Genomic DNA, 12,379 nt, shown 5'->3' with positions numbered 1-12,379 from the left:
TGGGGAACTCGCCGACAGAGCCGGTGGGAAACTTCCAGCAAAACCCGCCACAAATGACACTTAGAAATTTTTCTGTTAAATCGCGCCCCTTGTAGTGTATAAATTGGCTGCCATATGCCCCAAATGACAACAGTCACAGCCCTTCAAAAGTACTTCAACGGCTGTAAAGCACTTTAGAATATCCTGAGGTCTTTGGGGAATCTTTCTTTCTATTTGCTCTCACCTGCTGTTCTACTTCGATGGGGATTAAGATCTCTCCTGTCCACAGCCAAGACCAACAATTCCAACCTGGGGCCTGTTCTGCAGGTCTTGCAGTGTTCATTCACTGCTGCCTGCAGCCAGAATGCACTTTCCCTCGCAGAGGTGTGCTGTCTTGAACACCTGACTCCCTGCATGAATTTCACTTTGCCGTTGAGCACACCGGAATAGGCAGGTGCAGCTCGTTTTCAGCATTGACCAATTTTCTAGGTTCACGAACTAATATGTATTTAAAAATTGATTCATTTGCGAACTTAGTTTGCCGTTCTCAGCAGCAATTTGAAGTCAGTTTGGAATTTATAATAATAATCATAATAATTTTTATTAGTGTCACAAGTAGGCTTACATTAACACTGCAATGAAGTTACTGTGAATTTGACGCCCAGTGCTCTGAAGTCTTTCTGAGTGGATGCCAAAAATCGTGAACGGCCAATTTGATAGCATTCTGGGAGTATCTTCACCACATGGACTGGCGTGGCCCAAGACGGTGGCTAACCACCACCTTCTCAAGGGCAATTATGGGTGGATAATAAATGCCAGTCTTGCCAACAAAGCCTCGGGCCAGTCCCAAGAATCAATTTAAAAATGTTAACCATAAGATCTAGGAGCCGAATTAGGCCACTCGGCCCTTTGAGTCTGCTCCGCCATTCAATCATGGCTGATATTTTTCTCATCCCCATTCTCCTGCCTTTTAACAAGTTAACTTGCAAGGGGAAATAAAGGTCCTTCTGTGCCGCCTCAAGCAAATCTCTCCTGGGAAACCTCGGAGGGTCTCAGATGGTCTATTTTGCAAGGTTCCTCTTAAGGTTATAATAATAATAATTCTAGAATAATCTTTATAATAATCTTTATTGTTTCAAGTAGGCTTACATCAACACTGCAATGAAGTTACTGTGAAAAGCCCCTAGTCGCCACATTCCGGCACCTGTTCGGGTACACAGAGGGACAATTCAGAATGCCCAGATTACCTAACAGCACGTCTTTCGGGACTTGTGGGGGCACCCGGAGGAAACCCACGCCGATACGGGGAGAATGTGCAGACTCCACGCAGACACAGGGAGAAAGTGCAGACTCCACAGACAGTGACCCAAGCCGGGACTCAAACCTGGGACCCTGGAACTGTGAAGCAACAGTGCTACCCACTGTGCTACCTTGCTGCCCTAGTCTTTTTGTCTTCTATGATGAGGTCCTATGCTGCACACCTCTGTCATTTCCATCTTCTCCTTTTGCCGATCTTTTGCATTCTACAGATGTATATTGGAAACCCACAGTGATCCTCACAGAAGGGATCGCATAAGAGAAGCAGAGAGAAATAAAGATTTCCTGGCTTGTGCCTGAGGAAAAGCAGTGTGCAAATTCCTTTCTTGGAAGCATATCTGAGAACAGAAACTTGTCATAATTTCAGTCACAACTGGTATTCCAGACAAGGTTTATGGAAAATCAAAGCCTATGAACTCAGCCACTTCCTGGTGTGAGCACATGCAAGTAAGTAAGCTGTTCTCTTTCATAGATTTCATAGAATTTACAGTGCAGAAGGAGGCCATTCGGCCCATCGAGTCTGCACCGGCTCTTGGACAGGGCACCCTACCCAAGCCCACGCCACCCTATCCCCATAACCCAGTAACCCCACTCAACCAACACCAAGGGCAATTTTGGACACCAAGGGCAATTTATCATGGCCAATCCACCTAACCTGTACATCTTTGGACTGTGGGAGGAAACCGGAGCACCCGGAGGAAACCCACGCACACACGGGGAGAACGTGCAGACTCCGCACAGACAGTGACCCAGCCGGGAATCGAACGTGGGACCCTGGAGCTGTGAAGCAATTGCGCTAACCACTATGATACCATGCTGCCCTTTTGTTCACGATTAACTGAAATCAAGTACAGTCCTTGCACGTAGCACCAAAGTATCTGATTCATAACCTAAACTCCACTGTTCTACATCAGAACCACAATATTTCTGCTCCATCAGAAAAACACGAGATTTCAAGTTCCGTGGCCTAATAATGAAAGAAGTTACATTTTTAAAAATCAATGATAAATATTAGTGGCGCAGTGTTGTTAAATCTGAGCTAAGCGCGGATATAATTAATATTAAAGCACAGCTTTGCTCGGATTCATAACTTGATCAATACTTTCATCATCTCCTAACAAGTTAAACAACATAAAATAAATGGTCGCACCTGCGGAAAAAATAATTGAAGTATAATTGATTCCATATCAACCAACCAACAGACTGCATTTCTAACAGGTGTTTTGCTTTATTTGAAATTCACAGCATCTCCGACTGGAAGATGTGAGGTAATATTGGAAGCAATGTGCAAAAGCAACTTTCAAAGGAAATTTTCACCGGTAAATACATTAAACCAGACAGTCAGGTTAATAATTGAATATTAAGCGCCTTTCATCCATTGCCAAGCGACGCTGGGAGAAACTGCAGCCATTAACCATGATGCTGCTAAAATCGAAAATTGTAACTTTAAAGCAAAGTTTCAAAGTTGTACGGTCTAGACTTCGGATCAGGTTTGAGAGGAAGCGAGTATCCTGATGCAATAGTCTTCCCAGAGAGGGCCACAGAGAAAATGTTATCTAATGGAGTAATAGATTGTAATATGCAGAGAATCTAAAAAAAATTTCACCTCAGTCAATCTGAATTCCCAGATAGAGTCCATAATTGATTCGTTAGAAATGTTGGGAGCCTGTTTTTTTTTTTAAAGATAATTAAAACATCATTCCAGACCTTCCTCCCATGAGCAGCTGCTTACCCTGGACATAGCAATTTAGATCTTTAGCAGCTTAACTTTGAGGCTGCAATCATGTTGATCCGAGACACTGGATCTCTGTCTATATTCGAGCACTGTTTCTGCTTTTATTTTCCTAATAATTAGGCTTGTGAAATTATTTGATATTAGCAGGTGCCTCACTTTCCACGATTTCCAGATTATTTACAATGAACGTTTATGATGGCAGCATAAAACAGGCATCCAAGATTGGAAGTAGCTATCCTGACACTGAAGCTAAATTTACAGACTGGATTATTCAGTTACTTTATTTATTTATTTAAAATGTTGCCATTTTCCTATTTACCACTGTGCCAATTTATATGGGGCCAGCGATTACCAGCACCACACTCCCCCATTCCAGGTAGCATTAACCGGTTATCAATGAGGTTTCCCCCTCTATCTTTGGTTCTTGAAAGAATTGGAGGAGCAATACAGGAGACCAGGCTTGTCAGGCTGTACTGCAGATGTCCAGCATCCACTCACTGATACTCCTACAGCAAACAAAAGTTTTATGGTGCATTTACTCAAGAAGCAGTGCCTCTCCATTTTCTCCTTTTTAAAAAACTTCAATTTGATTTTGACTTTATATTTAACTGGCATGCAATCTTATACTTATTACATTAACCTCCATCCTTGAAATCTATCACTTCTCAGTTTTGCGCTTCCTCCAGATTCCACTATTCATTTGGAGATGGGATCTACAATCAATGGTTGAAAACCGGCTGCCTAAAGGCGAGTATCAGTGCAAAAGAGATTCTACACAAAATGTCTGCTCCCAGGCAGCCTGGAACATAATCACAAACCAGCAGCTTTAAAGCGTAACAAGGAAGGAAGGAGACCAACAGACATCACGAAGCACACTTCATAAGAATATTATTCAGCAATCCAGCAGAACATATTTCAATTTGCATGCAAATTAAATTACATAACTCTCCATTCTGTATAAATTTACAATGCCACAGAAGACCAGATGATCACAGAAGAAAAATAGAGGTCAAGTGGAGCAGACAAATTGGGAATAGCGAAAAGAAAAAAACAACAAAAGAAACAAAGTAATGTAATTTTTCATCAACAATTCTTCTCATGGTTTTAAAGTGCATTCCCACTTGTCTGTACGTTAAGAATTATACAGGGGAGACACCACGGGAAGACAAAGTGAAGAAGTAAAGATTTGAAGAAGTCTGCTGATTGCCTGAGAGCAGTGCATAACAAATCAAATACAACTTCAATATTTACAACACTACAGTTATTATTGTTCACCTTTAGAAAAGATCAATAAGCAAGTTGCTGAAACAAGTCTCGAGCCTTTTAAGATATTTAAATATTAATGTAGTGGGGTTGATCAAATTTTTTACCATTTAATAATAACATGACACAGTCAAAGTTTAACTCGCTACTGATATCGATCAGAACATTCAAAAGGCACATGGATCATTAGATACGGAAGTACTGATGATGGAATTCACTTGATCAGTTTCTTGCAGCGAGGGTTCATACCTGTATCCCCAACCTGGACTTCATCACATAGAACTGATCCACCAGCTTCTTGTGCAACGGTCTCATGTCTTGGGGCACAAACTTCTCATGCACAGCCAAGCCATACTCAAGGATATGTGCCTTGAACACAAACAAGTGAAAGTGTGTTAGTAACCTGAAAAGAACTGCAGTTATCTGCATTTTGATAGCTGACGGTCATCTATTCTTTTCACATTTGCTTTCGGAAAGCCTTTTTCTCTTGTGTGCCTGGGAATTGAACTCCACCTGAGCTGGATGGCCAGACAGATGCAGCACAGGCCTCATGCAGCACCACAACTAATTAGCCTTAGCCCCATTAGTTTTTTAAAAAATATTTTTTATTCTCCTTTTTCAAATTTTCTCCCAAATTTACACCCACCAACAATAAACAATAATCAGTAACAAATATGTCAATCCCCATATCAATAACAACGATCCCATCCTCCCACCAAACCCCAAACATTAGCCCGCATGTTCACATAAACAAATGACAAAAAGGAATCAGGAATTACCCATAGTCACCATTAACACACACAGCCCCCCTCGCCCCCCAACTAATGTTCGATGTTATCCAGTTCTTGAAAGTGCAGAATGAATAATGCCCATGAATTGTAGAACCCCTCCATCCTTCCCCTCAGTTCAAACTTAACCTTCTCAAGAGTCAAGAATTCCAACAGGTCCCCCCACCACGCCAGGGCACAGGGTGGAGAGGTTGCTCTCCAACCTATCAGGATCCGCCTTCAGGTGATCAATGAGGCGAAGGCTACAACATCTGCCTCCGCACTGTAGCCACCTAAAATGGCTGATTCCCGAGTAAAATGGCCAAACCCCGATGTAAATCATAGAATCATAGAATTTACAGTGCAGAAGGAGGCCATTCGGCCCATCGAGTCTGCACCGGCTCTTGGAAAGAGCACCCTACCCAAGGTCAACACCTCCACCCTAACCCCATAACCCAGTAACCCCACCCAACACTAAGGGCAATTTTTGGACACTATGGGCAATTTAGCATGGCCAATCCACCTAACCTGCACATCTTTGGACTGTGGGAGGAAACCGGAGTACCCGGAGGAAACCCATGCACACACGGGGAGGATGTGCAGACTCCGCACAGACAGTGACCCAAGCCGGAATCGAACCTGGGACCCTGGAGCTGTGAAGCATTTGTGCTATCCACAATGCTACCGTGCCACCCACGAAAATGGCAAACGAAAGAGGCTGATGGGAAAATCAGCCTCCAGGACTCAAACGGACAGCTGCAGACAGAGCAGTGTATTCGGCTCTGGGGAAGTCAGCCCAGACCCATACCTGCAACCATTAACAGCACATCAACCCAGCCACCTGCATTTTAATCGGCCATCCCCGGGAACAATTGCTACAAATTAGCAATTGAAAGCCGATCCAGACCTCTCGGCGCCAGCAGTGGCAGAGACAAAGAAAGGTGAACGACCACCCCCCGATCAAGGAATCGCCCCATTATTGGAGCATATCGAACCCAGTGATTGGGACCAAGTCCAATCACTTGGGACCAGGGTCAAGGTCTGCCCCGCGAGGCGGGAAGCCCCTAGGGATTATAAAAATAGGGGCCAAGTTCAGATCGACCCTTCTTCTCCTACTCGCAACCTTCGAGACCCTCCGACGAAAGAACAAGTAAGTCTTACTCCAGCGATCGCTACCCGATAGGTGTTCCAGACTATCGGCCCGTACCAGCCTTTTTGAATCCCGCAGGCCAGACCTAATTCGATAGACCATTCATTTCCTTGACCTGGTGGGCCATCACCAAAGTTAAGTATTGGCCTTTAGTGGTAGGTAATAGTCCAGAAGTAGGATTATTGTATAAGTATTTATTGCTGTATATAATAAATGATCGTTGATTTAACATTTACTAAGCGGTGTGCTGCATTATTAATCATTACTTGAGCTTGAACCACGTGGCAGTATCAGAAAGATACCTGGCGACTCGTGAGCAAAGGTGACAGAACTAGAGCTGATAAAACTAAGGCTAATAAGAGCAACAGCACCCGCTTCCAACCCTGGCTGGTCCGACACCCCGAATATGGCCTCCTGGGGACCCGGGTCCAGTTTCACGTGCACCACTTTAGAAATTACCCTAAAACCTCCTTCCAGTAATCCTCCAGCTTTGAACGGGACCAAAACATATGAACGTGATTAGCAAACCCCCCCTCCCCCGCAACGTTCACACGCATCTTCTACTCCTTCAAATAATCAGCTCATCCTCGCCCTCGTGAGGTGTGCTCTGTATACCACCTTCAGCTGTATCAGCCCCAATCTCGCGCACGAGGTGGAGGCATTCATTCTCCGGAGCACCTCTCACACCAGAACCCCTCCTCCATATCCTCTCCCAACTCTTCCTCCCACTTTGCTTTGATCCCTTCCAGTGATGCCTTCTCCTCTTCCAAAATAGCCCCGTAAACCACTGACACTACCCCCTTCTCCAGTCCCCCCCGTCATCAGCCCCTCCTCCAGCAACGTGGAGGCCTGCTCTACCGGGAAGCTCTGTATCTCCTTTCTGGCAAAATCTCGAACCTGCATATTTCCCCCTGCTCCAGCCCATACTTTGCTTCCAGCTCCTTCAGTCCTGCAAATCGACCCCTAAGAAACAAATCTTTTAGTGTCTTAATCCCCTTCTCCTCCCATTTCCGAAAAATAAGCCCCATTAGTTAATAATGGTGAGTAGTGGACACGTGGCATCCCCAGAGTGCTGACTCGTTGCAAATGGGGCAGCATGAATGGCCGGCTGAAAGCAATTGGGAAGACACGAATGCTGTACAGTCAACAGCAGCAACTCAATGTTTTCATCGGGAGCCAGAAGAACCACTTGTTTTTTTGCAAGTTCTTTCACATAGTGTTTAAAGTATGCTGATATTTTCAGGGAGAGCTGAAGAGAATTCTGAAAGAGCCAAGATGACTGACACTAAATTTTGTACAATATTTGCACCACCACCAGATGGCTTCAGTTCACTTTGTCAAGAACATAACCATGATAGCACGTGAACATTGCAGAAGCCTTCATCAGTTTAAATTAATTTGTTGACATTTGCTTTCATCTCGCAGTATATGCGAAATATAATTTGAGGCAGTTCTGGAGTGAAAATGACTAATAAATATCATGTTGTCACTGCGTAGGGGTAGGCAAAGGGAGAACTAGACTTTAAACACCTACATGAATTTATAATGCGCTGTACAAATGATCTATCAAGATGGCCACCAGTTTGTTTCCTGGGAATGACATTGGTTTAATAATTCAATACAGAAATTCTTTAATAATTTATGTAAGAAATCAACTGAATACTTTGTTTGAGCAATGTATTTATTCAAATGGGAAGTCTGTCAGTGAAAGCATTTTAACTCAATCTGCATTTTCCATTTCAATCTGGTAGATACCATCGAACCAAACGTGAGCACTGGGACATACTGGGTAATATTGCTGAAGAAAATGATTACATTCACTGCTGTGTGGAACTGAGTAGAGTTTTAGAAGGTCAAGCTCTTTACCTGTTGTTATTGCTCCTGACGCTCTGGAAACATTTTTATTCTGTTAGAAGCACTTTACAATTGCAAATTATTGTTGTGCATAAACTTGTGGCATTCTCTATGTATTTTTCATTTTGGAAAATAGGTTTAGTAAGGTATATGAGGTATCTCCAAGAATAGAAAATGATGCAGTTGCAGCTTCATGTCCGTTTGTAAAAAGTTTGAATGGGCCACAAGAGTGAATGGCTCATTGAAAGAGTTGCAACTGACCCCATGGTCTTTCCTTGGCTCCATGGGAGAGGTTCTCTCCTTTGCTCACTAATACTTGGCCCCCACACCATTATAGCAGGATGCAATGTGATGGGGACAGGAATTGGTAAATGACCACCTTCATGAATCCAGAGCACAATCCCTGCCTGAAACCCCAGTTGGGCCTATAGTTTCACCACTTGGTACGCAGACATACCTGCTCTAAGCTGTACTTGTGTCAAGTTTCACTTGGGTGTGGCGAATTCCCAGACCTGCCCCATCTCCGTTAATGTTCTTATTTGGGAATTGCCGAGGTTCTATTCCTACAAGATAATCCTACAATCCGGATAAGTGTGAGGTGATGCACTTGGGAAGACCAACAAGGCAAGGTGATACATGATAAACGACAGGGCCCTGGGAAGCACCGAGGATCAGCGGGACCTTGGTGTGCATGTACACCCATCCCTTAAGGTAGTAGAGCAGGTGGATGCAGTGGTTAAGAACAGAGGTAACTGGGTCCTATTCCTGGCCTAATCGGTGACCCTTCTGGCATATACCCACTTTAGTTACTTGAAGCTTTCACTAAGAATGCTGCAGGCCTTGTGGGCAAGTCCTACCGAGACAAATATGTGGCTTAGAAGTGATATTAAGTTCATTTTGCGAAAAAAAAACAAGGATTATGAAAATGGCACCCCAGAGTGAAGCTCAATTCTAGCACAAGCTATAGAGTCATAGAGGTCTACAGCACAGACATGCCCTTCGGTCAATCACGTCTGTGCCGGTCATAAATAACCATCTAACTATTCTAATCCCATTTTCCAATACTTGGCCCATAGCCTTGGGATCACAAGTGAACATCTAAATACTTCTTAAATGTTATGAGGGTCTCTGCCTCCACCACCATTTCAGGCAGTGAGTTCCATATTCAAAGGTTTTTCCTCACTTCCCCTCTAAACCTCCTGTCCCCTACCTTAAATCTATGCCCGATGATTACTGATCCCTCATGAATTTTATACATCTCATCATGTCTCCCCTCAGTCTCCTCTGCTTTAAGGAAAACAATCCCAGTCTATCCAGTTTCTCTTCATAGCTGAAACTCTCCAGCCCAGGCAACATCCCGGTAAATCTCCTCTGCACCCTAACACATCCCTCCTATAATGTGGATTCCAGAACTGCACACAATACTCTAGCTGTAGTCAAACCAAAGCTTTGTACAGTTCCAGCATAACCTCCCCGCTCTTAAACTCCGTGCCTCGGCTAATAAAAGCAAGTATACCATATGCCTTCTTAACCACTGCATCCACCTGCTCTACTACCTTACGGGACCGGTGTACATGCACACCAAGGTCCCGCTGATCCTCGGTGCTTCCCAGGGCCCTGCCGTTTATTATGTATCACCTTGCCTTGTTGGTCCTTCCCAAGTGCTTATCACCTCACACTTATCCAGATTGAATTCCATTTGCCATTGATCAGCCCACCTGACCAACCCCACCCGTCTATATCCTCTTCACGATTTACTAGCCCACAAATGTTTGTAATCTGCGGACATGCTGATCAACCCTCCAACCTTCATGCCTAAATTATTTATATAAACCACAAATAGCAAGGATCCCAACACTATGACTGAAAGGGACTTGGATTCAAGCATGGGTGAATACAGACCAGATCTAATTGTTTCACACAAGGATGGGGAATATGTAGGGCCGGGTTTTTCCAGAAGGCAGGGTTTCCCACCCTGCCACTTGAACAGTCCAAAGATGTGCAGGTTAGGCGGATTGACCATGCTACATTGCTGCTTAATGACCAACAGTTAGGTGGAGTTACAGGATTTTGGGGGAGCACGCATAGGTAGAGTGTTCTTTCAGGTCGGTGGAGCCTTGATAGGCTGCTTGGCCTCCTTCTGCACTGTAGAAATTCTTGGACAGTGGTGAGGCTAAGGGGTAATGGGGATCGTGTTGGAGATGCGGGAAAAGAGGGAGCACCTGCAGGGAGCAGATCGGGAGGATGGGGGTCCTTTGTAGAAAGGGAACCTTGAGAGAGAAGCTCCTGCCTTTCCAAGGCCTGAGCAAGGTGACATGCTGGATTTTCTCCTGCCCCTGAACTCCTCCCACCAGTCGGTGGGAAGTGGCCCTTAAATGGTTAATAAAGGGTGTCATTGGGGACAAGGGCCAGTGAGGCACCCTTGGCCCCACCCACCTGCCTTAGAATTGCGGTCACGTCAGGTGTTGGCAGGAGCTCAGCGGAAAAGCCAGATTTCCAGGTCCCCTGCCAACAAACCCACTGTGGGGACTGTACAATTCTTCCCATGGAATATCCTATCCTGTATGGCTGGTTTTCATTTTTTGGCTTGAGTCAAGTTGGTCAAATTGCTTCCCTCATCAACCATGCGATTTGTTTCTTGATAATATGTGGGTCGCTCGGTCCTCGGGCGGGATTCTCCGACCCCCCCCCCCCCCCACCGGGTGGGAGAACCGCCGGGGGCCGGTGTGAATTGCACCCGCACCGTCCTCCTCATACTCCCGCCCCCCCAAAAATTGCCCCGGCGTGAGTCGCGCCCCCGCCTCGGAGAATGGCGGGGTCCGGCGCGACTCAATGGGCCCCCGGGCTGCCCGAATTCTCCAGCCCGCGATGGGCCGAAGTTCCGCCCATTTTTTGCCGGTCCCGCCGACGTAAATTAGAGTAGGTCCCTTACCGGCAGGACCTGGCGGCACGGGCGGGCTCTGGGGTTCTTGGGGGGGTCGTGGGAGGTGCCCCCACGGTGGCCGGCGGTCGGGGCCCACCGGTCTGCGGGCAGGCCTGTGCCGTGGGGGCACTCTATTGTTCCGCACCGGAGGCCGTGGTCCTCCGCCATTCCCGGTGCGGGAGTGAATCCCTGTGCGCATGTGCGGGGATGACGGCAGCACACGCTGGCGCTCCCGCGCATGCACCAACTCGTGCCGGCCGGCAGAGACCCTTCGCCGCCGGTTGGCATGGTGCCAAGCCCCTTTCCCGCCGGCCGGGGGCCAACCACTCCGGGGCGGGCCTAGTCCCTGAAGGTGCTGAGGATTCTGCACCTTTGGGGCGGCCCGACGCCGGAGTGATTCACGCCACTCCGTCCCACTGCGACCCCCCCGCCCCACCAGGTACGGGAGAATCCCGCCCCTAGTATCTGGCGCTGATGAATATTTGTATGCTGGGGTCGTCACTGTGAATTACCTGTTCAAACATCAGTTCCCTCAGGCGAGAGATTTTCTCCCCATCCTCAGGGTGGTTAAGAATGTAGTCCTTCACAAAGAATGCCTGCAACAAAACAAAACGACACATTGCTCCAAGCTGTTTTTTTGCAGTTTTGTTCTCCCAGCCCTGCTCAATAACCTCCCAATTTGCAAACTACCTTAAAATACGTTTGCAATGCAGCCTCAAAACATTAACCACAACTGTCAAGCTGCCAGGGGAACTGATCAGAATTAAAAATGGAACCATTTAAAATGCAAGGATTACAGTTTGAGCACCCACGAAGAAACACAAGAAAGCATATTATGCAAATTAGATACAATTAGGTACTTGAAGGATGTTTGGGATTATAACAACCTGTTATTATGGGCAGGCGGTGGGGTTAGAAGGTCAAATCTGTCTGTAACTCTGAATTATTTTGGGAAAAAAAAGCTCCTGGCATTTTTAACCAAATAGAGAACTATCTTCCTTTCTCTCCACCCCCAATTTTCTCTCCTTGTGAATTGTTAAGGTATGATTTAACAGTTGACACATGCATCCTTACATCTCCAAAGCAGGCATATCTCTTGTTTGCGCCTAGTGTGTTTATCCTGGTGTATGACTGCAGGGACTTCACATTCGAGCTTGACCCTGTCATTAAGCTTGTACCGCTCAGCATGAGTTGCTGGATAATGATCAGGATTGGGGAGGCCGGCAATGAAGTCTTAGCTACTACTGTGATGAATTCAGCTCATCTAAATGGGATTTCTGATCAATAAGATGATCGGGGCTATTGGGAGAAGGCAGGACAATGGGGATGATAAAAACATAATCCATGATTGAATGGCGGAGCAGACCCGATGGGCCGAGTGGCCTAATTCT

The 12,379-nt window shown here is 45.9% G+C and overlaps 1 protein-coding gene across 6 annotated transcripts in view; it reads right to left on the bottom strand.

The window, feature by feature from the left end:
* LOC140396552 (dedicator of cytokinesis protein 4-like) overlaps positions 1 to 12,379 on the bottom strand; it is a 458,932-nt gene that overhangs the window by 55,027 nt on the left and 391,526 nt on the right. For all 6 annotated transcript variants that reach the window (XM_072485296.1, XM_072485300.1, XM_072485297.1 and 3 more), the window contains 2 exons: positions 11,501 to 11,584; positions 4,544 to 4,663 (listed from right to left, as the gene is read on the bottom strand). In XM_072485296.1, the coding sequence (XP_072341397.1) occupies positions 4,544 to 4,663; positions 11,501 to 11,584 (204 nt within the window). The remainder of the gene's footprint in view (positions 1 to 4,543; positions 4,664 to 11,500; positions 11,585 to 12,379) is intronic.

This window comes from Scyliorhinus torazame, chromosome 19, assembly GCF_047496885.1.
Source record: "Scyliorhinus torazame isolate Kashiwa2021f chromosome 19, sScyTor2.1, whole genome shotgun sequence".
Taxonomy (NCBI): domain Eukaryota; kingdom Metazoa; phylum Chordata; class Chondrichthyes; order Carcharhiniformes; family Scyliorhinidae; genus Scyliorhinus; species Scyliorhinus torazame.
Note: the sequence above shows the minus strand (reverse complement) of the source record. Positions and strands in the feature narration are given on the sequence as shown.